Source organism: Glycine soja, chromosome 15 (genome assembly GCF_004193775.1).
Source record: "Glycine soja cultivar W05 chromosome 15, ASM419377v2, whole genome shotgun sequence".
Classification (NCBI taxonomy): domain Eukaryota; kingdom Viridiplantae; phylum Streptophyta; class Magnoliopsida; order Fabales; family Fabaceae; genus Glycine; species Glycine soja.
This window is the reverse complement of record NC_041016.1, coordinates 7,663,613-7,690,034: the sequence shown is the minus strand read 5'-3', so window position 1 is coordinate 7,690,034 and position 26,422 is coordinate 7,663,613. Positions and strand designations below refer to the sequence as shown.

The window sequence follows — 26,422 nt, the reverse complement described above, 5'->3', positions numbered from 1 at the left end:
AATACAAAATTTAATTCTTGAAACTATAAAAAGTGCAACAAATATATCTGGCCGTTAATTTTTGTCCGTCACCGTTAATAAAATAGCTTACGTGACACGAATGAATAAATTTGTCACTTAAATGATTGTCAACGTGGATTGTCAACACAGGAGCATATTTGTCAAATACTTTTTTGACTTTTTGTCTTCCCACACTACTGACAAATGCGTCCATGAAAGATGAAAATGCAAAATTTAATTTCCAAAAGTATAAAAAGTGCGACAAATATATTAAAAAAAAATATATCATTATTAACGTCAGAATATATTTGTCATACTTTTTATATGTTCGAAAACTAAATTTTGCATGCATTTATCTTTTAATGAAGTATTTGTCAACGGAATGGGACGAAAAGTCAAAAAATATTATAACAAATATACTCCACAATGTACGTTAACAATCATTTTATTAACAAATTTGTCCCTCTGCGTAGGCTATTTTATTAACGGGAGGCACAATAGTTAATAGCCAAATATATTTGTCACTTTTTACATTTTTAGGGACTAAATTTTGTATTTTCATCTTTCAAGAACATAATTGTCTATAAATTACACATGCGGGACAAAAATAACTATTTAACCAAAAATAAATAAATGCATTAGGACACTAAAAGATAAAGAACATACACGAGATACCACCAATGCAGCATACTACGTTATTTCATCAGACAAACACAGCCCAGGTCCACGGCTACCACAGATTTATACCCTCATGTCTTACGAGCATCACTCACAAATCACAATTATCACAACTCAACATTATCGCAGAAGGATTCAAACTGAAAGAAAAGAGAGCATAAAAACCTTTCAAAGATTTTTACATAATAAATATATTACGGAGAGTGGGACTTGGGAAATGTGTTTTGGAAAGTATCTACATGATCTAAACTACAAATTATCAACAGGAAAAGTAAAAATGGAACCACTCTAATTAGATTTAGTCACAGGAATAAATGTTCTGTCATCTCTTTTCAACCATAAGGTGGAACGAGTTTTCTTCACATTGTCTGCAAAAAGTCGATGCCTGCAACTGAAATGTGCACATCAGGAATGAACTACCATAGATACTAGACATCATGAAACCCATAATTAGAAGATGCAATTTTGTAGCACCACATTAGACATAAAAAATTGGGGAGAGCAGAAATTTCGGCTAAGGAATTGACTATACGTGATAATGGTATACCCTCCCACCCACTACCACCCTAAGGAACAAGATCTGTTTATAATGAAAGCATTCTTCAAATTCATTAGTAAAACGAGCAAAAGAACAAAAAATATGACCTTTGATACTCCAGCTTCTGAGTAACTATGCCATTCAGCAACAGTTCTGAACTGTACACCATTGCCCCTGCAGGTGCAAAACATAGTATACTTAATTTTGAGCAGATAGCAAATTTTCAAAAGTCGAATGGAACAGTTTCTAACCCTTTTCAAGAAAAGGCACACAAGAGGCATAATCTTCTTCACAAGATAAGATCAGGAGATTATCTGCAATTGTATTGCCCTTGAAAACAGATCTTCCTACTTTCTCCACCACCTAGAAAAATCAGTTACATGCAAAAAGAATATTTGAGACAGATCAAGTTTAATGTTGGAAAGTTGTGCCAAAAGAAAGACTTACTCAATTGCATGTAGACATGTAGTGATGTAAATAAGTGTCTGTTTTTAAATCATTACTGAACCGCAATATTGATAAATAATAAAATAGAACAGTTAAACTGATTATATATATATATATATGTTTTTTTCATAGAAAATCATGAAAAGGAGAAACTATCCTAATTCTAAAGATATGCTTTTCTTTAACCATATAGGAGTGCAACGATGAATATACATGGAGAAAGATGCATAGTGCATACCTGGCCCTGAACTGCTCTCGCTAAATTTGAAACAATCTCTTTACTAGGTTTAGTATTTGTGGTAACCAATACTCTTCGACCCTACAGAAAATTATGATCATTTATCAGGAGCAACATGCAGAAAAATGCAAGTTTGTATTTAAAATAGGTCTAATTAAACTTTTATCCCTCCTAATCTTAAAAAAATTAAATTCTGGTTCACTTAGTTATGCTGTAGAATTCTATCCCCCTTAAGCAATGTTTCGCTGATATGGTTCCATTATGAGCAATTTAGTTCCCTGTTAACCTGCACTTTAGCACTGAATTTTATGACACAAACTCCTTGTTTACTGACTAGTGACTATACTTATGGAGATGAAGCAGCCCAATTTTACATCAACAATAAACTAACCAGGGGACTTAATTGCATCGGACTGAAAACTATGGGGACAACACTGTTACAATTACAACCAAATGGAACAAGATAAAATTGGTAAAGTAAGAGATTAAAAGTAAAAGATGTTTAGAAACAACAGTAGTTAAGCCTTATCTCACTGCGTATGGTTGGCAAGACATATACACGAAGGATGTATTAGGTGAGAACAGTTTATAGATTCTTTTTTTTTTGGCGAACAGAACAGTTTATAGATGAGAAACATGTCGAATGGATCTTTTCATAGATGATCAGAATTAGAAATTGCTAAAAATAATTGCAAGATCACATTAGAAAAACAAAATGACTTTTTTACAATTCCAACTGGTGAAACACATCCATTATCCCAAGATTATGATTTACTACTCCTTTCACTATGTATGTTCCACATATATTACCTTTAAAAGAGGATGCTGGATTGCACGTGCTAGTGAGACTGGCATGCTGAAACCTAACTCCTTTTCCTTTTTCGCATCCCTCAATATGTAATTTCTCTCATCAATAAAACAGCTAGCTTGACCACAGCTTTCAATCCATAAGTGTGTGACCACTGGTTTACCAAAAGCAATAGCTTCTACCATATTCCTTGTACGCACAAATTGATTAGCTATGAAATGGGTTGCATCTGCAATGGAGGAAGCCACAGAAACTCCAAGCCGTGCTAAAATCTGCAATAAGCACAAGAAACAAGATATGGCTGAAAACCATGTCAGTACTTACTGATAGAAGTTTTCATAAAAAATCAAATGATACCTTCTTCTGATGCTTAAGAATATCTTCATCCAAGTGGTGGCTGTAAAGAATTCGAACATCAGTCATGTCCCTCCTCTTTCTTGAATCTTTAGACGGAGTAAGTAATTCAGGTCTGATGTCACTCAAGCTTTGAAGTTCTCTATGGAGCTCCTTACATGATCTTGAAAGATTTCTATTGCATGATTGTTTGTAATATTCATCACCCATACAAATGGGTGATGCATCATTCACAGGCATCTTACACTTTGCCTGAGTTGCAGATGCCAAGTCAGATGACTTGTACCTCTCTCTTGGTGATTCATCTGAACTGGAGACTTCAGAATTATTGATATTGTCCCCTGGGTTAGCTTTATCTAAATTTATCTCTGATATTTTACCTTGTTTTCGATCAACAGAAGTTATTACTGAACCATCATACGAAGATGAGCGAGCTTGGCAATTCACATGGAATTTGACTACAGAATCTGTTCTCATTTTTCTCTTCCCAGCAGTAGATTTCCCAATATCTTCAGGGTGTGCAGATGGTTTAGATGAACCAACTAATGTCTCAGATTGTTTATCATCATTAGACAACTGCCTAATCCTAAGAGATCTCCTTCTTTTAGGACAATCTAATGTATCTATTTTAACATCATCACTGACATTAACAGCACTTGCCTTTGGAACCGAATTCTCAAATTGACATGATTTGGAATTATCATCTACTTCAAAGTGATCAGAAGATCCTGTAGTAGATTTAGAATTCAATGCTTTGGATGCCTGTAGGCCAATTCCACTGCTTTTCTCAAGGGAACGAATCCCTATATCCCCACCTCTCAAACTTTTGGATGGTATGTCTCGATTTATCAATTGGTTTACTGCTAAGGACCGTCGAGTTCTGCAGGCAATTGGTGTAAAATGCCAAACACCATCCTGAAAATGCCTTTTGTCGACTGAACTCCCTCCACCTTCTCCATTATTACCATCAGGATTATCCAACTCATCAAGCTGATGTCTTTTCAAAGCTCCATCTGACTTTCTTTGTGCAATTATTGGAGACAAGGATACTCTACCATTTTCATTAGCACTGGAGGTTTGGTTGCCTTCTGCATTTAACTTGCTTCTCTTCGATCTTGTCATCATATTGTCCTCTGTGCATTGCTTGACTTCTTTAGTACTTTTCTTTGATAAACCTGAAGTTTGCAACTTTGATTTAACATCAACTTTCCTTTTCCTGTCATATTGTACCGAACGTTCCTTTGACGAACCCGACCCCACTTTTCCAGTAGAAGAGTTATTAAGTTTATAAGTTAAACCACTTCTAGTAACATGAGTGGCATTATTAGCAACATGATCAACAATATCCCCGACATTGCATAAAGCTTCCATAGCCTCAGCAGCCATTTGAGTATCTAAACCTACATCCAGCATCTCCTGTGCACATGCATTAGCATTGGGCTCCATCTCTCCTCTAGAGCAATCAGTGTTAAATTGTTCATCCAATTCGTTAGCAAGATTCCGTTTTAACATTGTTGCTTCTGGTATAATATTGTCCCTTACTTTCAGAATATGCATCCCTAGTTTTGAATCAGAATGAACTGCAGTCTTTCTTTTATTAGGAATACTAAATTGTTTCTTGTCTTCCTTATCATCATTTAGTCTGTGTACTTTGCTCTTCTGGAATCCTGGCAACGACCTTGGCCTACGCATTTCACCCTTAAAAAAATCTTCTTTTCTCCTTAGGAATATATCTCCTCCACCTTCATCCTCACGGCTATCATCCCAGTCATAAATCCCAGTTCTTCTAGCTTTGCCTTTATCATTTACTGTCTTGGCCAAACTGTGTTGCCTTTTCGTACTGGGGATGGATTTTGACTTTCCCTCCATTTTAAGACAGTTAGTTTCTTGATCAAACTCCATGATATTATCTTTGAGAAACCTATCTACAAAACAAAGAGCATTGTCCTGTGACAAAACTCCAGGTTCTTGAGAGTTCACATAGCTTAACCCCGACAATTCACCATGGTAAATAGGCAACTTGTCCAAGTCGTCTCCTTCATTAAAATCATTGCTGCTAAGAGAAGGTTGGTTTGTTTCAACAGGTAAAACATCATTGAAAAGTTTTCTCACTGTTGAGTTAGCAACCTTGCACATACTTTTGCTCTTAAACCCCCCAACTTCCACACTGTATTTCCCATGCTCGTTTTCTTGATCAACTCCCCCATCCTTCTCAGAACATCTAAGAAAGGATTCTCCCTTATCCTTTACAACCAGTGGTTCCTGACAAAACTGACTCGTACCCTTGACAGAATTGGTCACATCCAGGGTTTCTTTCAAATCCATGTCGCAGGCTAGAGCAGCTTGCCGCAAAGATTCTGCATGGAGAAAATTAAACCGTGGTGGCATAGAACCTGAGAAAAATATAAACTTCAATAGCAGAATCAAAAGAAATGAAATGCATTCACATGACATGTTTCCAACAAGAAAAGCAACAATAATTCACAAAATAATCAACCTGACAATGTATTTAGTCCTACAGGGAAAGTTAAGACAGTCAAGTAAGATACAAAATGCTGGAGAAAAACAGAGAAGCAAGGATACCACTTCTCACAAAAAAAATGACAAAGATAAAAGAACATGGAAAACTCGTCAAAACAGCCAACCAAATTAGTATTCCACCAACAAAAGTAAGCTAACAAAACAAAATATTAGGATGAAAGCCATAGGTAATCCAAACTTCAATATGCATGCCCCTTTCACTACTGCAAGAGATAGGTATAAAATAATAAGTTTTCCACAAAAATTATTGTAATTTTCTATTTCCATTAAAATCCCCAACACACACATGCATGCGTGCACAATAGACATCATAAACAGTTAAGAATTAATAAGCCACTAACAAAATGGGCATTGTTAAATAAAACAGCATCATCAGCACATTTGTTTGTCTTTCAAAGCACCAACCATTTCAAAATCACCACTTTTCACTTCACTATTTCCTTTTCATCAATTCAACTAATGGCATCTCTAAATTCACAGACAAGAAACAGAAGGCACGACAGCTGAAACAGTGTCAAGTACCTACCAACCTAATAGCAGCTCCCAATCAATGCACCCAAAAAAAAATGGTGGGAAAAAAACAGTTTTGAAATGACTTCCTCACTCACCATAGCTGTTTTGTTGTGAGGATTCAACCTTCTTGCTATCCGCGGCTTCACCATTGACATTGTCGACAGATACCTCATCATCATCCACAGTCTCCAAAACTTGCGTTCTATCCGAATCCGACTCTTCCTCCAGCAACTGCGTGTCACCGTCATCCAATGCCTGAATTTCCTCGGCAAGGTTCACCGCTTCGGTCTCCAAAAGGACATCATCGAAAGCGTCACCATCATCCAATGCCTGAGTTTCACCGGCAAGGTCCACCGCTTCGGTCTCCAAAACGTCGTCGTCTTCGTCGAAAGGCACTGTGTCCTCGAAGTATCCACAAACATCGTCCTCCTCGCCTGACATTTCGCCAAAACCAAACAAAAAAAAATGTTAAATTTTATGCAAATTAGGGGTTTCTGTGACATAAGAAATAGAGAAGGAAATCGAATTGAAGATGTGAAGCACTGCACTGACCATCGGTGTCGAATGGTTGAGTGTCGACGAAGTCAAAATCTTGGTGGATTTTGCGATCATCATTGCCCGTAGAATCAATCGGACTCATGGCTGAAAAAACCCAACAGGAAAGTAGGGCATCAAGAGAGAGGGAGAGAGAGAGTGAGGATTAAAGACTGGGTATAATTTTTATGGAGGGAAAATCTCGCGGTTTTTTTGGGTTGGTGGATTAGTTAATGGACTGGTTGAGATTGAAACAACAGTGTACGAGGTCGTTACTCCGCGCCTTTAGGGGGTAAGGTAAATTGATCAAACGGGGTTAATTTTATAAATTATTTTTTAAAAAGGGTCTTTTTTGAAACTAATTCTAGAGGGGATTTTTGTTTAAAAAAAGGCATTCCGCCAAGAAGGCTGACGAAACACTATTGGGACACGACACATGGCGAATTTGCCAATGTCACTAGCGAGACAGGATTCTGCCAGGTTGGCTGGCGATATAGCTGGTACACGTGGCAATAGACAAAGTGTATTTTGCCATTAGGAATGACGAAATACTTTCGACACAAAAAATTAATTGAACTTGAAATGGTTGTAACTTTTGATAGGAATGTCCGTTTGAGGCCCATAATATGTTAAAATGTTCAAAATTGAAAGAGGAATCCGCCACGTGTCACGTCCCAACTGTGTTTCGCCAACCTCCTTGACGAAATGCCTTTTAAAAAAAGATCCCCTTTGAAATTTGTTTCAAAAGATACCCCTTTTGAGAAATAGTTGGTAAAATTAACCCCATTTAGTCAATTTGCCCCTCGGTAAATTTCTTTTTTTAACCCTCCAATTCATGGTAAAAATAATAATCTCATTAATTTGGAATTTGACTCAAAAATTAAATAAAATATGATAAAAAATTATTTGTTAAAAATCAAACTCAAATACCATTTGAATGATATAACCTCAATTTTATCACATTAATCACTTATAATCAATCACTTAAGTTAACATCAACGGTAATAAAAGATATTTTTTATTTTTTACATTTTAGCATTCTAAATTAGGGTTTTTTAAAGAAAAAATATCCCCTAATGTATAAGTAGTGTTTATAAACTGATCAAACCTAATTAAAAATTTTAAAAAAGTGATCCTACCAATTAAAAACCAAATAAACTAAAAATCAAAGTAATTGAAAGTCACAAAATTTGAATTTTCTATTGAATTGAATCAAATACTTTATTTGATTTTTAAATATTTAATTCAATCTAAATTGAACTTAAATGTAGAAATGACCCTACTCATTGTTATCCCTAATAAAATATTACATACTTAAATTTGATAAAGAAAGAAAATGTATATTTTTAAGTGGGAGGAGAATGGAGTATAATACTTTATCTAGAGAGTAAGGTAATCTATTCAATTGTAATTATTTTATTTTCATTGTTGATTATTGTTATTCAGATTTATAAGAGAGAAAAACAAGCCTTGAAATAAAGTTAAATTATTAGTATTTAAACAATTATTTCTAATCTTAAATTTGATAATAGGATGTACCATATTTCATCTGTTAAAAATATGTAATTTTTAGATGAAAATAAATAACATAATTCTTAAGTATTAAAGAAGAAGAAAAAATTAAAGCGAATGATAGCTTTCTATTTTTAATATAATATCACTACTTCATAATGTTATAAAATGGGCATTTGGTCTAGTGGTATGATTCTCGCTTAGGGTGCGAGAGGTCCCGAGTTCAATTCTCGGAATGCCCCAATTTCTTTATTTTACAATCTTTTCAGTCCGCCAAATTAAATGCCCAAGCTCGTTATTTTATGCCTTATTAAGGTGGCCGATTCCTTACTTTTATTTATTACAATGAATGAATATGTTTAATGATATAAAATTATTTTCTAATATCATAAAGATTCAAAGAGTTGGCATCAGTGCCTTTTTTTCTCCCCATTTTTTTTTGGTAGATATGTCTAAAATCTCAAAACCATTATTTGTAAAATAAATTACACATGTATTTTAAGAAATTGTCTGACTACCACAAGTAAAACAGGATTGTCATAAAAGATTATTGGTGTAATTAAGTATGTACTTCAAGATCATTGGCATAATTTTCTTAGCTGCACCAAACATCTTTTATGGGTTGTTTGACTTATTTTTACTGGGTTTTGAAAGTATGTTTGTCAAGTACTTTTAGTTATAGTCTTTAGCTTTTTTCTAGTAGATGAAGAACTTGCTTTGAAAAACTTGTCTATTTTTAATTACTTATAGGATTTTTTGAGAAATTATTTTAATAGTATTTTAATTTCGAGCTTCTTATATATTTTTTTAATCCTTAAAAAGAAATATACTTTTTGTGGATAAAAAAATTATATATAATATAATTCAGTACATAAGTTAGTCAACAGTTTAATAGAAGTCATCGGAAGAGATTGTATATAAACATGATCTGTGAAAATAACTAAAGAAAAAAAATGGGGCATTCCGAGAATCGAACTCGGGACCTCTCGCACCCAAAGCGAGAATCATACCACTAGACCAAATGCCCAATTTTAATGGTAACAAATATGTTTCATTTCATAACGATACTAATATTCTATATAAATAAACTTATATTTTTTGTTTTAGAAATCTAATAAACTTTTAACATAAAGTCTTTCAAAAACTTAAATTATGTTTTTATAAAAACAATGGATAACGATATATTATATTTTGAATTTGTGTGTTTGTTTGTTTATATATATATATATATATATATATATATATATATATATATATATATAATTTTTATGTAAAATATTTATAAAAAAATTAAAATTTGCAACTGTCATAAAAAAATCAACATTGTGCATTCTTTATTGAAATATTATTTATAAGTAAAAAAAAAACTTTTAAAAAATGTTAGAACAACAACTATCAGCTTCCCAAGCAACAATGCTTCACAACAACCCTTTAAAAAGTGCTCTAGAAAAGAACGAAATGAACTTCTTTTTTTTTTTTGCAATATATCAAAATAAATGATTTATTATCAAATTATAAAATTAAATCGTTCAATTTTCACATTTGCATGGTTTATTGCTATAATAAAGTTTGTATATATTTCTTTCCAATAAGAAATTTATCAATTATCCCAATGATTTCATTCCCAGTTATGGTAGACTGATGTTTTTAATACTAGTACATTACAAAAATGTTTAGAGCTTCACGTGTGTAATTGACTAAGTGGTGAAATGAATGTTTTTGCTTCTTTTTCCCCTCATGAATTTCATAGGTCATAAGGTGTTTTTTTTATATATATAAAAAAAAGCAAATGGGTCATAAGGTGATTTGTTTATCAACTTGTGCAATTTTCTCATTTTTTTTAGGAACGATTTTGTTGGTTGGAGTTATGAGAAGACTAGAAACCATGTATATTTGCATATAAAGGACACGAACTAATTAGTTTTATAAGACGAACTATACTTTGAGACTTTTTAGTATCTTCAATATATAAGAATAAGACGATTAGGGTTTTACCAACCAGCCATGAAATTAACTTTTAAAACTAAATTTTACAAGACGATTGGAGTTTGAAATTTTAATGTGACGGAAATAGTTATTTACCAACCAGCCGTAAAATGTATTATATTTGCGCAAGTCTTGTCTGAATAACATTGCATAGCTCTTGGCTCCCCTTCCATAACAAAACAGATCATGCATGATGAGATACCTTGCATACTTAAGGCTATTGCACCCCACATGTGGTTGTTGGTTAAACTCAATTACTTTAGTAAATACTGATTTTGTAACATAACACTTAACGCAACTCAAATTCTAATGGAAGAGAAACAAAACAAGGAACGCAAATGAGAGCCAGCAATACCTCCATACCTTGAGGCAGCTGGAACAATATCTTAGGGATTCTCAGGTGATGTCATATCAACTGTGATCATGCAGGAGCTACTACTGCATAGACACAGAAAAGTGTATTGTTTTTTTATCTAATTTAAGCAACGACTACTGAAAAAAAAAACCGAGTTAAAAAATGCCATTAGGATAGCAAATTTTGCTTCCTGGCAAAAGAGTGATACATCAGACCTATTCATGTTCAGTTCAGGAACCCAAGGCTTCTTTTTATTTGTTGTTAAAATAATGAAGGGGTACTGCTCCCGGATCAAGTTCCCAGAAGCCTCTCAGAGTGCCATCTTGTTCTTCTGTCAGTTTGAAGGCAGGGATTTGGTGGGAGAACCTGAGCAAATCTTTCCAGTATATTTTCGTGGCCCTAGCTGATCCTGCATTTGACTTGCGCTTGAAAACTGAATTATAACCACTTACCAACTCCAAAGGTAAAACATCCATCCATAAATCATGTTCTCCAACAACTTCAACTATGTCATATTCCAGGTTTAACAAGTCGGAACGTTTTATTTTAGTCGTCCAATTCCTATACAATGCCCAGATTTCGCCTTCCCTTGGAAAAATTTCATATTCCTTCTTCTTACCATCGGTAATAACCTGCACCTGATGCGAAACAGAATAGGTGTTTGCATATGTGCAGGAACGCGCACCTGCTTTGATTTTAAATCTTCCAATGGAAATAAGCATATCCTTATCTTCCCATTTAACACATTTCTCCGGTAGCCAGCAGTTAGTAAGATAAGTAACTTGCAACTCAAGATCTGGACTACTCTTAACCCTCTTAATCTGACCATAGTATTTTGGCAGTCCATCCTCATCACCATAAAATGCCCAAATCTGACCAACCTGAAACTTTTCAAGGGACCTCTCAGCATCAAAATTGCAGAACTCAGGATCAGGAATTTCAAAAGCATCTGCGGCTGAAGCTGAAGGGTCACTACCATTACCTATATGATCAACAGGATCCTTGTTCTCCTCTGCTGAATTGCTTCTTTCCCACTTAACCTTTTCAGTAGAAGCTTCTCCCTCTGAGTTCATTGTGAATTTCGACATATCTGAATACCTTGTGCCCACCCCACTAGATGGACAATGACCCTCCTTTACTTCCAAATGTTCAGCAACAGCAATCTCTTCAAGATTCATTGGCAAAGATACCGGATCAAGTTCATAAGATCCTACAGGAACACCAACTCTTTCCTGACCAGTCATTTTAAAAGATGGAACCCTGTGAGAGAATCTGAATAACTCGGTAGATGGAATTTGAAATGTGCAATTACCTCCCTCCATTCGAGAGAAGAGAGACACAAAACCTTTCAATTTAGCTAAGTACAAAACAACTACTCCCACACCTTCAACATAATCTGACAAGATTTCAACAAATTCATATTCATACTGCCGATGAGATTCTGCATCCATATGCCATTTGATATCCCAATTTTTAAAAAGAGCCCAAGTTTCTCCCTTTCTAGGATATACTTTATAAGTACAGCGGCCAATCTTTTCACAAACAATCAGATGAGAGAAACTTAGACGATCTTCTGTGGTTTCAGTGATGCCAAGTTTATGTTTCCCACAAGCAATTGGCAATTGCTCTTCTACCCAGTGGACTTGATCTTGCTCATCAGGATCTGGTTCAAACCATGTTATCCGTAACTTGAATCCGGGAGAGAAAACTTTTCTGATTATGGCATAGAATCTAGGCATACCATCTATAGTATCATAAATAGCCCAAATCTGCCCAACGGCAAAAGACCCCTCTTTCTTGTCCTTGTCAAAGTCACTGAACTCTGCATCAGGATAAACAAAATTATCTAGTTGATTTGTTGATTTCGAGGGTGAATGCTCTGAAGCTTTGTCTATCTTTGAGCTGCCCACTGCCTCTTTTCCTCTCACCTCCTTAATTTCCTCATCTATATTTTGTAAGCTCTCTCCAGAATAAAAGTTCTGTTTCCGCTTTGCCCCTTGTTTATCACCTTTCAGATCAGCAGCCAAACCATTCTGATTATTCATTTTAGATACCTCCCCTGTATTTTCAGCAGCACCAGATGGAGATCCACCCCCTTCATCATCATCACTCACATTCTCGTTGTAGGAAACCTGATGCTTTTGCCGCGTAGATCTACGGGGATTCTCATCTCTATGAGTCGAAAAACCATCCTTGTCATAAAGTGTATCCTCTTCAGATTCAGAATCAGTGCTACCAACAGATTCGGCACTTTCACTGGATTCTGCTACTCGCTTTCTCCTTCTCTTTCCATTTGGCTTTACAGAGACATCAGCAGCAGGACCTTTTTTATTATGTGATTCTGTATTGGACCGGCTAGTATGCAAATTACCTTGAGATCCAGCAGCAACGTCAAAAGCACCCTGATTCTGACTATGGTTCTGCGCACCAAAAGCTTGCTGACTTGAATTAGTTGCTGGTGTTGTGCCTTGCATATTCACATCATATGCAATGAAGGGCCTACTGCAATGTTGACAGCGAAGAGATCTGTTTAAAACCTCCCTATAATACTCATATCTAACAGAACAAAATGAGCACATGGTCCAAAAAGTAAGGCGGCCACCATTAGGCCCCTGCTGAGATGCCTGCCTAGACTTTTGTTGCGGCTGAGGATTTAAGTTTGTAAAATTGGGCCTGGCACTGGTTTGCATCATGGGATTAAAACTCATCTGAACATTCTGCTGATGATGAGATGGCATAGTAGTTCTGTTTGTTGGAACCCTGCGTAAATTCATGTCAAGCCTAGATCGTTTTTCTCTATCCAAAAGAACTCTTTGGGCTTCCCCAATCAACTTAAACGCAGCTTCTGCACCAGAAAACTTGTTTTTGTCAGGATGAAGCTGGAGGGCAAACTTCCTGTATTGCTTCTTAATTGTTGTATCATTAGCCGTTAGCTCAATTTGAAGAATTTTATACCAGTCCATCTCATTGCCAATCAATTTCTGCTCTGCAGAGCAATGCACATCACAAACAATAAGCATTTGAGTGATATTCTCCAACTCAGGATATAGCTGCTGAGCCTTAAGAGCAAATTTCCGAGCCCCAATGAAATCTTTGTTTTGCATTTTCTTTTCAGCAAGTTCCTTGGCCCTTAAGGCCTCTTCTTTATTGCACTCCATCAACAATCCAGATTTCAAAACCTGAAAGCGAGTGCTATGACCAAGCAAACAGACAACCAAGCTACATTTAATTTATAACTGCTATGAGAATAGACTGGCCAAAATTGAAATGCAAATAGTGAATAAATCTTCCAAGACTCCACCAGTCCCCCAAAAGATTACAGTCTTCACATTCAGATTGACCCTGCAGGTATTGTATAACTTGCAACTATTAGATCCCACATTGACAAAAAAAAAATCTTTTAAAAAGGAAAGAGTTGACATCATCACCAGGTTTCTAAACATAAAATTAAAGCATCAGCAAATGGATTAGATCTTTCAATTCGTTAGGAAAACAGCAGTGCAAACATAATAGAAATCCAAGACACAGTTTCTAGATCACCATAAGTTGTATGTGTGTGAACTTAAGGCACAAAACAACCAGAATATCTGAGGAAAAAAACAAGAATCATTAACATAAGGTGCTTTCTTCATATTATCCCCCCCCCCCCCCCCCCCCCTCTCTTTAGCTTATTTTCTGTTTATTTTGGGACCAAGCAAGAATTATCAAGATAAGGGGTTTTCTTTGTACTATCCTCCCCCTCTTTTCATCTAGTTTTATTTATTGTTTATTTTGGGGCCAAGCAACCCCAGGCACCATAGGCATAAAGTACATAAAACCAATAGAAGTGTTAAGAAAAAACAGAGGATGCTTCCATTTATCCAGAGGTTGGTTCAGCTAATCAAAATACTTAGCTTGAAGTTTGATTCTCAATTTCTCACTGCCAACAATCCCCCTTCATACACAAACTGCAAATTCAGCCAGCAGACTCTAGAGAACACAAATACGACGTGGGACAAGGGAATGGACATGACAGATACAGACACAAAGATACAATAAATTTACTAAGATATGACAAACTTACTAAGACACAACAAATTTACTAAGAATCTAAGATACAACAAATTTTAATAATTACATAATATAAACCTTCATTAAGCACATAAAGTTGGTATGACCTTTAAAATTAATTTAAAAACAAATCATATATCTACAGAAAGAATCAATATTTTAAAAGTTAGCATAAATCAAAAATCATTACAGGAAAATAAAAATGTTTTCAGTTTTTTCAATTATCGTGATATTTCCATATATACAGCTCTAAAAGTTTAAAAAATAAAAATGAAAAATTGTATAATATGCAATTAGGAGTATTTGAAGTGCCAGGCAAAAATATGTATCCAACATGGTTACAAGTCACAGCTACAATTTTCAAGTGTCTGTACTTTGTTGCTTAGGGTTGCAGCATACCTGATTTGTATGGGAGTTGGTGTAGCACTCCTTCACCCTAACCTTTCACCGAGAAGGAAGAAAAAAATCTCCCCAACAACTATAACTTCAAAAACCAGCCCTACAAATTCTGACCATTTACAACCTGCACCATCACAAATCACTAAATAAATTAAAACCCTGATGTTAAACAGGACTACTATGCCATTGGAACTTGTTTTCTCGCAAATCATCACAATCCCAAACAGAAGCAACATTCAAACACCAGGTAAAAAGTAAAAGACAAAACCCTAATCTGTTCTGATATCAGCAAGCGAATACACACAATTGAGGATTTGTTTTCAACAACAGATAAAAAAAGAAAAGTGAAAGGGCTTGAATAAACCGTCCCACCGGAAGAAAAAAAATTACGGAGGCACTCATTTCTCTTCAAGTCAAGGGGCATAAGTGAATGCACTCGGCAATTCTGAACATGCAATAAGGGACGAGAATGATTAAATCCTCCCTATAACTGAGTAATTGCGAAATTCAAAAAAATAGAGAAAAAAGGGGTTTAGAAACACAGAAGGAGTGTGTGTACGGACCTGCTAGAGTAATTGAGAGTTTGAGAGGCGAGAAGCATATGCCGCACAAAAACAAGGGAGCAAAGTGCAAACCTGCTCCTAGTGGAACCCCAAATTAATATTATCACTGATTTATTATTAGGCTCCTATCCTGCCCCTTCATTTTCTGGGTTGCAATGTTGTTTCCATTGTAATTTACTCAGTGCTAGGGGTTCATTATAAATTGTTGTTTGACCAGAGAGATTGCTGATCCAACGGTTCACATTTTTTATTAGGGGCATTTTCGTCATTTACAAAGATAATTTTTTACCATTTTGTTTAATCCAATTGATCACAACATTTTCTTGTTTGGTTTTCGTGGGAAAAATAACTGTGTAGAAGTCTAGTTTGCAGGTGTGTTTGGTTGTGTGAAATTGTTTTAATTTTAATGTGAATTTTACGCTTTTATTTATTATATATCAAATAATTTTAATTCAAACAATCATCTCTATTTTATTCTATTCTATTTTATCAGTGTTACATTCAGTGTTTGTAAAATTGATTTAAATTTAAATTGGTTTTGAATTGAAGTGATTTTTGTTTGGATGTTATTTTTCTAAAAGTAAATTGATAGTAAAGTTCTATATAACAAAAATTATATAATACATAAGTCACTTAGCTTTGAATGTGTATGGATAAGTATTGACAAAAATTATTTTTGATTGAATTATTTTGATTAAAATTGATTTTGAAGTTATGTGATTTATATTTAGATATTTTTTATTATATAAGTTAATAGTTAAATTCAGTATAAGTTTTTTTATCCGATGCAAAAGCTCCCTAGATATGTTTTAATTTATAATCAATTTTAAACTCAATTAATTTCTCAAAGTATAATCAAACAAGTGAAAATTTACCTAAAATCACCTAATTGGTATTTCAACATGATTTAGGGGTAATTTAATGTGAATCCAAACATGAACTTAAGCTACTTATGAATTAATGGAAATATATGAGATGGAGTGAAATGAAATATATTAACTAAAGAAGTTTAATTCAGTTAATTCGATTACATGTATAAATTATTGTAATCTTCTTATACATAATCTTGGATCCATATGAAAGAAATAAAAATTTCATTTCATTATTTGGATATATTGTTATAGTGTGAAATAAAATTCTTATTCTAATATTTATGTGATGAACAACAAATAATAAATTATCATGTATTCATATATTACCTCGGTGTTATCCATTTTGAGATAAGGTGGAGAGTTATTCTTGTTTATCATCAAGAGTTCCATAGTATTGTTGTTTAGTGACTTTTGTCTACATTTTATGCATTTTAATCTAATTCTAATATAAGGTCAAAACTTGTTTAGAATATGTGGCATGATACAAAAAAATGTTTAAGCAGTTTTAACAGAAGTTGTGTTTGAAGTTTGCCGGTCGTGACTTTTGGTTTAACTATCTTTTGGTTTGAAGTAAGCAGGACGGTGCGGTGGTTGGGTCGCTGCTGTTGCGTGCGCACAGAGGTGGATTAGGGTGGTGATGGTGCGCACGCACAATGACGGGTCTTGGATGCGCATTGCACCTTCTTCCTCGCGGATTTGCATCATCGGTGTTGCATCGCAGAACCATCCTTGCGGATTCGCACCACCGTCCTCGACGCACTTGAGGCTGCTTGTGTCGTTGGATTCAAGGTTGGGTTGGGTTAACATGCTTTGGGAACAGAGATCCATTTGAACAAAACTCAAATCTGAAAAACTAAGTGGGAGGAGATGAAGATTTGTGTAATTTTTATTTTTTAAAATAAAATAAAAATAATGAAAGGTTTTAACTGTTACTATTTTACATTAATTATTTCATAGTTTGAAAGTTGATCGAATATTAACATTTTTGACAGAAAATAAAAAAATATTAAAATAAAACTTTCAAAATTATAATTAAATGCTTAAAAATTAATATAATAAAACTATGAAAAGTGATATTAAGGCCCAAAAAAATATATGAAGTGATATTAAGCCCAAAAAACATCATATTTCCTATGGACAAAAACTCGTTTAAACATTAAATTTTATAAACAATTCCCCGACTCGAACACACCCTTCACAACTTTACTAGACACTACAGTTTACGTTACTTAAGTCAAAAGTATATTCTCTTTCCAATTCCAAAATTGCGCTCGTTGTATCCTTAGTCCCTGTTTGGATGCTTAAATAGCATAATCCCCCGAATTTTGATTTTGAAATGCCCCGCCCGTTGGCACAGTCTCTCTTTCTCTCCCTCTCTCAGTCGTATCCTAATTCATTTCTATCTCTCTCATGTTAATGTTCATCCTCAACATTTGAAATCTGCGAAGCAAAATCCCAGAAAGATGAACCAGTACCACATCTACGAAGCCATCGGTCGCGGCAGATACTCCGTAACGCAACCTCTTCCCTTCTTCTTCCATTTTCCCCTTTCCTTTTTTATCCCTAATTGGAATCGTAACACGCGATCGCTCTTTCTCTCTTTTTATGCATACGCAGACCGTTTACAAGGGCAGGAAGAAGAAGACTATTGAGTATTTCGCCATCAAAAGCGTCGATAAATCGCAGAAAACTAAGGTCCTTGAAGAAGTAAGTCATTCAATTCCGGAAAATTTATGCAGGTTTTGTAGTGTACTAGTGTAGTTAATTTAATATGCTATATCTTTGTTTTTCCTTTAATTAATTATTAATTATTGTTATTTGCATCGGTGATGTGTTTTTCGCATTTTTCTAGCAGATCCTGAGCTGTATCGTGCGTGTTGAATTAACCACTTTCTTCTTTTGCAGGTCAGGATTCTTCACACATTGGATCATGCAAATGTGCTGAAGTTTTACGACTGGTAAGGAGTATGAGTATTATTTTACTGAAACGATTAGGGAGAATCAGAAAATTAGGAAATCATATAAAAAATGTTTGCTCTGAAAGGAAAAAAAGTATTTTCCAATGAAATTTTGAAGACTGTAAAAGAAGGAAATCCTACTAATAAGTTTTATACTCTGAAATATGAATACTGAAATGATTATTAATTAATTATTAATTATTTTGCATAAATAATGTACTGTGTAAGACTTCCTAGGGAATTGTCTCAAACAAATGTTTCTTACTTATTTGGGTTAGCGGTTTTGCTAAAGTTTGGTTCAATAATGCTTTTTAGGTATGAAACTTCTGCTCACCTATGGTTGGTTTTAGAGTACTGTGTTGGAGGGGATCTGCTTTCCATATTACGACAGGTACATAGTGTTGCTTTGCTTGTTGGTTTTGAGCCCGTGTTTATTGTAGCTTCATTCATTTGAAGTGGGAAATCACACTTACTGTTTCACATAGCTTTGTAAAAATCTCAAGTGATTGACTTTAGGTTGTCTCTATGTTTTGGATTTCCCCCCATCTTATTCTCAACTCTTCATTTCTAAATTTGCCGTTGTAAATTGTAATCTGTAGGTGCTGGGAATTTTTCTGTTCTATGCAATATTAATTTGGTATTGATTATGTGGATGAATTGCAGGATAGTCAACTTCCTGAAGATTCGGTTCATGGTTTTGCTTATAATCTAGTCAAAGCTTTGCAGTAGGTTCACGAGTCTTAATTTTGTCTTTGTTTTTCCAACTGTTTGGTAGTATTATTCTGATATATATTCACTAAAACTGATATGATATAATGTACAGGTTTTTACATTCAAATGAAATAATATATTGTGACCTGAAACCTTCAAACATCCTACTAGATGAAAACGGATGTGCAAAGGTACCTGATTGGTTGGTTGAGTCATTTTAGATTTTTTTAATCTAATTTGAAATGAAGTGTGTACTTTTTACATGATTGGTGCAGCTATGTGATTTTGGATTGGCGAGGAAGTTGAAAGATATATCAAAAGCTCCTTCTTCCTCGGTATGCTCGACCAACTCTTACGATTTCTGACATCTTTATGGATAAACAGATGACTCATTACTCAAATGTATTTGTCCCTTTTCTCCATGAATTAAATTCTGTTAATATCTACTAATTTTGAATACCTTTTAGTTACCGCGAGCAAAACGTGGAACACCCTCTTACATGGCTCCGGAGCTTTTTGAGGATGGTGGAGTCCATTCTTATGCTTCTGATTTCTGGGCACTAGGCTGTGTACTATATGAATGCTATGCTGGGAGGCCACCCTTTGTGGGAAGAGAATTCACCCAGCTTGTAAAATCCATCATTTCAGATCCGACTCCACCTCTCCCTGGTAATCCAAGTCGGCCTTTTGTCAATTTAATTAATTCCCTGTTGGTAAAAGATCCAGCTGAAAGAATACAGTGGCCTGAGCTTTGTGGACATGCCTTTTGGAGAACCAAATTTACTCTGTTGCCTCTGCCTGCTCAACCTGCCTTTGATGATATGATAGAGCTACATGCTAAACCATGCTTATCAGAACGTAATGGAGATAAATCTTCGCATAACAGGACCCCTACCAAATATCGTGAAAAAGATGTCAAAGGGGCGTTGAGAAAGGATGAGAACTCTGTTTTAGGATCTAGAGGCATTGAGACACCAGCAAGGGCAACACCAATTGGCCACAGAACTCAGACAAAGGGTTCTGGCAGAATACATGAGGTAAAGCAAAAAGATAATTCTAACATTAGCAAGGGTGTGAATCTTTTGAGACTGTCAAGAATAGCAAAAACAAATTTACAGAGAGAAAATGAGAAGGAAAACTATCGACGCCCCTTGCCTAATAACTCTGAGAATGATTCTGAAGTTAAAATTGAGAACACTGACATGGAACTTGATTTTAACGAGAATACTGAAGATGATGCGCATGAAGAAACTGATGGCACCGAACAAACAACTCCTGTGCCTGATGAGAAAACAGACAATCATTTTCTGAACCAGGGAAAAGCAGAGGAGATTGAAAATAATACACACCAGTTGGACACCCCATCTGTTGTTCACCCTCCAGTCTCGGATGACCCAAGGTCATTTGATCATGAATCAACTCCTGACCTTCCTGACATATCTGCTATTTCTCCCAGTGTGAGCCCTCAGGTGAAGAAGCATAGAACTAAAGAAGACGCAGGATCAGGCCTTGACTTCGATTCTTCAAGGTTGTCTAACAACCTTTCCCAGGTTCTTTGGCATCCATCTGATCTCTCAGTCAGACCTGTAATGCCTAGCAGAAAAATTGATAAAGCCTCAGAAGTCATTCCTTCACTCCCTTTTGAGGCATTGCAAGCATCTGATTTTGTCAAGATGCCCAAAGAGAAATTGGAGGCAATCCACAACCGAATATTATCCATTTTGAATGGAAATACCAGCATTGGAGAGAAACAGAATGTGATTAGGTACCTTGAGATGTTGAGCAGTAATGCTGATGCAGCTAATATCTTGACCAATGGGCCAATAATGCTCATGCTTGTAAAATTGCAGCGTCAATCCAAGGCATCAGCTTTGCGTGTTCAACTTGCTTCACTGATTGGTCTGTTGATTAGGCACTCCACCTTTGTTGATGACAGTTTGGCTAGTTCTGGAATTTTAGGTGCACTGACTGATGGCCTTAGAGACAGGCAGGAAAAAGTAAGGAGGTTCTCCATGGCTGCTTTGGGTGAGTTACTATTTTATATATCCACTCAAAATGCGGACTGCAGGGATAACAATCAACTTGAATCTCCATCAAAGGACAATAGGACTACACATGGCTGGCAGGTTAGCTTCCAAGCTTGTTGCATATTATGTTTGTTGTCTACCTGCCTAGGTCATTTGAAGCTTGGCATCTCTAATACTGGTATATGATAATTTACAATTTTCTAGATATGTTGCTTGCAGTATGGCAATATATTTTAAGTCAAATTCGTGTCTTCCTGTTAGCCGTTTTAACTTTAGCTGCCTGCTTTCTAAGTGCACATTTTCATGTTTAAATTATTTCTGCCTGGCTGCAGGTTCCAAATTCATTAATATCACTTGTGTCATCAATGTTGCGGAAGGGAGAGGATGATATAACTCAATTGTATGCATTGAGAACAATTGAGAATATTTGCAGTCAAGGAGGTTCCTGGGTGGGGCGTTTGTCCAGTCAATATGTTATTAGTAATCTCTGCTATATCTATAGGGCCTCAGGGAAACAAGAGAGTATGAGGCTCACTGCAGGATCATGCTTGGTGCGCTTAGTTCGTTTTAATCCTCCTAGCATTCAGTTGGTTATTGAGAAGCTCTCATTCAAGGACCTAGCTTCTGCTCTTGTCAAGGGCAGTCCACGAGAGCAGCAAATCAGCTTAAATCTTCTTAACATGGCAATGCTTGGAAGTCACATGTTCACAAATATTGGAAGATGCCTTGTATCACTTGCTGAGGATAAAAATCTGATCCCAAGTCTTTTGGGTCTTGTCGAGCAAGGTAGTGAAGTTTTAAGAGGAAAGGCACTAGTCCTTGTGGCCCTCCTCTGTAAGCATGGCAGGAGGTGGCTTCCACACTTCTTTTGTAGCCAAAAGTTACTCTCTGTGGTGGATAGGTTGGGAAAAGAGAAGGATGCTTATGTGAGGCAGTGTTTGGATGCATTTGTGCATATTGTGGCATCCAGTATTCCAGGTTTATTGGATATAATAACAGGGGATGTCCAGCAAATGATGGGAGGAAGGCGCCAAGGACACATCTCTGCCCTTACCAGCAGATCTGCCCCAAAAACCAGCATTCATTTGTTTCCTGTTGTCCTTCATCTTCTTGGAACTTCTACTTTTAAGCACAAAGTAGTCACACCGCAAGTCTTACGGCAGTTAGCGAATTTAATTAAACTCGTGGAGACACCGTTTCAGGTATGTGCGACTCAGCCGTTGTATCTTCTTTCCTTTTAAGAGAAAAAAAATGCCAGCACCTTCTCTACACTTTTTCAAACAAGTCCTTTTTATTACCGAGTGGATTTTACGTAACTAAACGAGTCCTACGCCCTATTTCGTGTGTCTTATTTGTAAATTCTACCTAAATTTCATTTAATTTACAATGTGTTAATAAAATATTTCTCTAGCATTTGTTTTTCTTTTTAATTGAATGCTTTCATGAGTTTTGAAATAGTGGAGCTGCTATATTTATTTAGATATCAATTGTGCTATTATGTAGTGGCTAGATACTAAAGAATTTTTTAAGAGATGAGATTGCTTTTTGATTTACGGAAAATTAATGTCTAAGGATGACCTTAGAATAAATAATTGATCATAAGGCAGTGTAAAAAAAATTTAAGGTCAATTGCTTCTTTTTTTTTATAAATAAAGTTTTTAATTAAGAATATGTTCTAAAAATTTTATAGAAAAATATTTCAATATTTTTCTTAAAAAAGTTGAAAACAATAGTTTTATAAATCTTAAAAAGTGATTATTTATTTTCTCTAAATCATCAGCAAATTTGGGCATGATTTTAATTTTTTAGTTTAATGATTATATTTAGATACAAGAAAATAAGAGGAAATTTGGGCATGATTATAATTTTTTAGTTGAATGATTATTTCTTTTCACTGAACGGGTAGTAGTTGCAAATGAAGTTTCGCGTCAGATTTATGAAGTTAAAGAAGAAATTTGCAAACAATACTTATTATTGAATTCTAAAGTTCGCATTGAGTAATTAACAACACAAATGTTCTTTTTGCACTTACGTTAAGTTAGGATGGAAGTTGCGAAGTATATTTATTCTCACCAAGTAGATATTACTTTTCAAAGTTTTGCTCCACAATTTGTCTTGTGTTGCTCTTATTATCAATTCAATTTTTTTTACATCCTTAAGATTAAATATTTCTTCTTAATGGTCTTGTTTTGATTTAGTGTATGCTTGATTTGGCTTAAATTTTAGGATTTCATTTTAGTTTTCAATAGCTCTCATTAAGTTTTAACTTAATTCAAATGAACAACGACATTTGATTCAGTGCCTGCCTAATTTTCACATTTTGTTTGGCCACTTAATCTCTCTCGAATTGATGGCAATGATTTCACTGATTTTACCGTTGATTGGAACATACTGTTAGTTGGATGGCAAATGGCATTTTTAGTAGAACAAGGTGGACTTTTAGGTAATAATTGGTATTTGATATCATTGTCTTCATTGATTGTCTTTCAGGGAAGAGATGACTTCCAAATAACCCTTCTTCGAATTTTCGAGTCTCTCACAGAGGAATCTCCTGTGATTCTTGGTAATCCTGACATTTTCATACGTGAAATCCTCCCTAGTTCGACAGTTCTCTACAAGGGGAACAAGGACGGTGATGCCAGATTTTTGTGCCTTAAAATTCTTTTTGATGTGATGATCATTCTTTTGAGTGAACCAATTGAAGAAGAGCATAGATTGAAGGATCTGAAATTCGTATCAAATACCCATTTTCTTCCTCTCTACCCAACCTTGATTGAAGATGAAGATCCTATTCCTATCTATGCACAGAAGCTTCTTGTCATGCTAATGGAGTTCAGTTTTATTACAATTCCTGACATTCTACATCTGAAGACAATTTCACAATGCTTTGAGTTCTTGCTGGGTGATCTCTCAAATGCAAATGTGAATAATGTTAAGCTGTGTCTTGCTCTGGCTTCTGCTCCTGAGATGGAGTCCAAATTACTCTCTCAGTTAAAGGTGGTTAGGAGGATTGGCAACTTTCTTGAGTTTGTATATGCAAAGGGTATGGAAGATTTGCTGGATCCAACTCTTGGGCTGTGTAAGGCTTTTCTAGCACGTTCAGTCAGCTGCACAAAAGGCTTCAGCTACACAACAGAACCAATTCTCTTAGGTGACTGTCCTCCTGAGTTGAGTGGTGGTGCTGTTGATCCCCAGCAATGCATAAAAGATATAGCAGACTTTGGAAGCAATGTCGGTGTCTTACTAGAGTTGAGTGCCTCTGCAGAAACCAGTATTGCTGATATAGCTTCTGAATGTGTTGTCTTACTGCTCAAGGCAGCTCCTAGAGAAGCCACGACTGGTATACTAACCAATCTCCCCAAGGTGACTGTGATCCTAGAGAGCTGGAATAGAGGCATTCCTCACTTGATGGTCCAGCGAATGCTTCACGCTTTAGGTTATGCTTGCAAGCAATACTTACTGCATGCAATGATATTATCAATATCCAAACCTGAGATTTCAAGAACTGAAGTCATAGTTTCTGAACTCAAAAGTTCAGGTGGATCAGCTTTAGCCAAAACAGCTGGGCTGGCAGCCTTGGAATTGCAGCGGTTGCCTCGCTGCATTTGAATAATTGTAGGTATCATGTTCCTCTCATTAGAGCTGTAACTTTTCTAGTTCAACGTTTACCCTTATATTTCGGCTCTTATTAAATTCCTGATAAAGGTTGAGCAATTTGGTGAATTCCACTCAGGCTTCACTGTATTTCTATGTAAAGCATGTGTACTCTATATCTTCGTGGTGAACATTAAAATATAAGTCAACGAATTTTTTCCTCCTAAATTTTTCTATAAATTGATTCTTGTCCATGTAATATAGGCTCCTTTCATTAAGTTAAACACTAACGTATTTTACAAGTATAAAGTTACCCAGGAAAAACCCTTAAATGGAGTGAAACTGCATGCATATGAATATGATTGAGATTCCTATTTGATAGGTACCATGGTACACAATTACACATACTTCCAAGACAGAAAGATTGTCAGCTATGTAAGAAGGATTATTTCAATAATTGCTGCTCAAGCAACAAAAATGTCCAGCCTAGCCACCTTTATGCTCATAGGAATGTTCGTCACGAGACAACCTCGCGTTAAAAAATCAACATTTACCATGCAAAATAGTAACATGAAGACAGATGATCATGCATCTCCTTTTGTAAGAGTTAGAATACGCAACAAATTTTGAATCATTCTGGTTTCTGTCTTTTTGTTTGCCGGGTATTTTAAAATCACCCTTTGAAGACGAAGCAGTATGATTGTGAACTTTGTAAAGCAAGACTACAGTAAGTTTTCCCGTTTGCTAATAATTAACAAATTAGCTTTAGGGATCAGCAAAAAATAAAGAGCTGCAGGGCACCAAATATCACGGGCCGAAAAGGATTCTCTCTCATCAACTGCATCACATGGAAACCTTTCCCAATCTTTGTCTCTTCCTCAAGGTAAAAAAACTGAGTTCCCTTATCATCATCCAATGGAATCTTGCCACGTGGTGCCCCATTTGACCCCACCTAGTCTTAGGTTGGAGGTGAGAGAGAGATGATGGGAACCTGCAGATCTTCAGGCCCCGACGATTTAAAGCCTTTGCATCCTTTTTTCCACTAAATGCCCACATTCTCCATCTCCCTCAGAAAAATTCCTTACACAACTATATCCATTTTCAGGCAGTGTAACTTGGATTTTCTATTTTCTTCACCATCAGAATGGCATCATACAATGCTCATCTAAAACTCATGATCATCATCATGGCTTTCATGCCCTCACCTCTTCTTTCATCATATTCACAAGAACCTATTCCCAAAGTTCCCACACTCTCATCTTCACCAGCAACATTAACGGATCCTCCTCCATCTCCCTCTTCACTATCTCCTTTCCAAGAGCTGTCCCCAGACATTGCTCCACTGCTGCCTTCTCCTGGTGGTGTTTTGCCAACTCCTGCTGCTGGCTCAGACATTCCCACCATTCCTTCCAATCCAAGCCCTCCAAACCCAGATGACATTATTGCTCCAGGGCCTCTTTCTGCTTTCTCACCATTTGGATCACCACTTTCTTCCAATGCCCCTACAACAAGTCTAGTTGGTATCATAGCCACTGCTTTTTTTGCTGGTTTAGCAGTATGCTGGTCTTTGCACTGTATGAGAGAGTATGAGTGGTTTTGATTTGGGATGTGGCAGATTCCAGATTCTCTTTTATTGTATGCTAATTTTTCATTCTTACCTTGTAGTATATGATAATATAATAATAAAAAAATCCATCTTTCTTTCTTGGTTGGCTTGAGAATAATTTTCCCAACAGTATCAATT

General features: G+C 35.7%; 4 protein-coding genes and 2 non-coding genes across 11 annotated transcripts; 3 read left to right on the top strand and 3 right to left on the bottom strand.

Moving 5' to 3' along the window:
• Nucleotides 1-812: 812 nt before the first annotated feature.
• On the bottom strand, nt 813-6,924 carry LOC114388670. Of its 4 annotated transcripts, none has more exons than XM_028349280.1 (8): nt 6,670-6,924; nt 6,213-6,551; nt 3,067-5,456; nt 2,712-2,981; nt 1,902-1,982; nt 1,468-1,579; nt 1,324-1,390; nt 813-1,069 (listed from the first exon to the last, which is right to left on the bottom strand). In XM_028349280.1, the coding sequence occupies exons 1-8, from the start codon at nt 6,755-6,757 to the stop codon at nt 967-969; spliced, it is 3,450 nt and encodes a 1,149-aa protein (XP_028205081.1). In that variant the 5' UTR covers nt 6,758-6,924; the 3' UTR covers nt 813-966. The 4 variants fall into 4 exon arrangements, with proteins under 4 accessions (XP_028205081.1, XP_028205082.1, XP_028205083.1 ...); XM_028349281.1 differs by having other exon boundaries at nt 813-1,063; XM_028349282.1 differs by having other exon boundaries at nt 3,067-5,420.
• Nucleotides 6,925-8,333: 1,409 nt separating this feature from the next.
• TRNAP-AGG lies at nt 8,334-8,405 on the top strand. Its single transcript has one exon. It is a non-coding gene; the product is annotated as a tRNA-Pro (tRNA).
• Nucleotides 8,406-9,118: 713 nt separating this feature from the next.
• Nucleotides 9,119-9,190, bottom strand: TRNAP-UGG. Its single transcript has one exon. It is a non-coding gene; the product is annotated as a tRNA-Pro (tRNA).
• A 1,217-nt stretch (nt 9,191-10,407) lies between these two features.
• On the bottom strand, nt 10,408-15,671 carry LOC114387804. 2 transcript variants are annotated; one of them, XM_028348008.1, is made up of 4 exons: nt 15,517-15,671; nt 15,326-15,398; nt 14,954-15,077; nt 10,408-13,846 (listed from the first exon to the last, which is right to left on the bottom strand). In XM_028348008.1, exon 4 carries the CDS (start codon nt 13,660-13,662, stop codon nt 10,756-10,758), a length of 2,907 nt encoding a protein of 968 aa, XP_028203809.1. In that variant the 5' UTR covers nt 13,663-13,846; nt 14,954-15,077; nt 15,326-15,398; nt 15,517-15,671; the 3' UTR covers nt 10,408-10,755. The 2 variants fall into 2 exon arrangements, with proteins under 2 accessions (XP_028203809.1, XP_028203810.1); XM_028348009.1 differs by lacking the exon at nt 15,326-15,398.
• Nucleotides 15,672-17,607: 1,936 nt separating this feature from the next.
• On the top strand, nt 17,608-25,175 carry LOC114388368 (serine/threonine-protein kinase RUNKEL-like). Of its 2 annotated transcripts, XM_028348807.1 has the most exons (11): nt 17,608-17,899; nt 18,006-18,095; nt 18,294-18,346; nt 18,662-18,737; nt 19,010-19,071; nt 19,170-19,248; nt 19,333-19,392; nt 19,525-21,183; nt 21,417-22,286; nt 23,575-24,699; nt 25,061-25,175. In XM_028348807.1, the coding sequence occupies exons 1-10, from the start codon at nt 17,852-17,854 to the stop codon at nt 24,691-24,693; spliced, it is 4,116 nt and encodes a 1,371-aa protein (XP_028204608.1). In that variant the 5' UTR covers nt 17,608-17,851; the 3' UTR covers nt 24,694-24,699; nt 25,061-25,175. The 2 variants fall into 2 exon arrangements, with proteins under 2 accessions (XP_028204608.1, XP_028204607.1); XM_028348806.1 differs by lacking the exon at nt 25,061-25,175 and having other exon boundaries at nt 17,609-17,899; nt 23,575-24,918.
• A 491-nt stretch (nt 25,176-25,666) lies between these two features.
• On the top strand, nt 25,667-26,384 carry LOC114388369 (classical arabinogalactan protein 26-like). The gene has a single exon (XM_028348808.1). It carries the CDS (start codon nt 25,823-25,825, stop codon nt 26,276-26,278), a length of 456 nt encoding a protein of 151 aa, XP_028204609.1. The 5' UTR covers nt 25,667-25,822; the 3' UTR covers nt 26,279-26,384.
• Nucleotides 26,385-26,422: the final 38 nt, after the last annotated feature.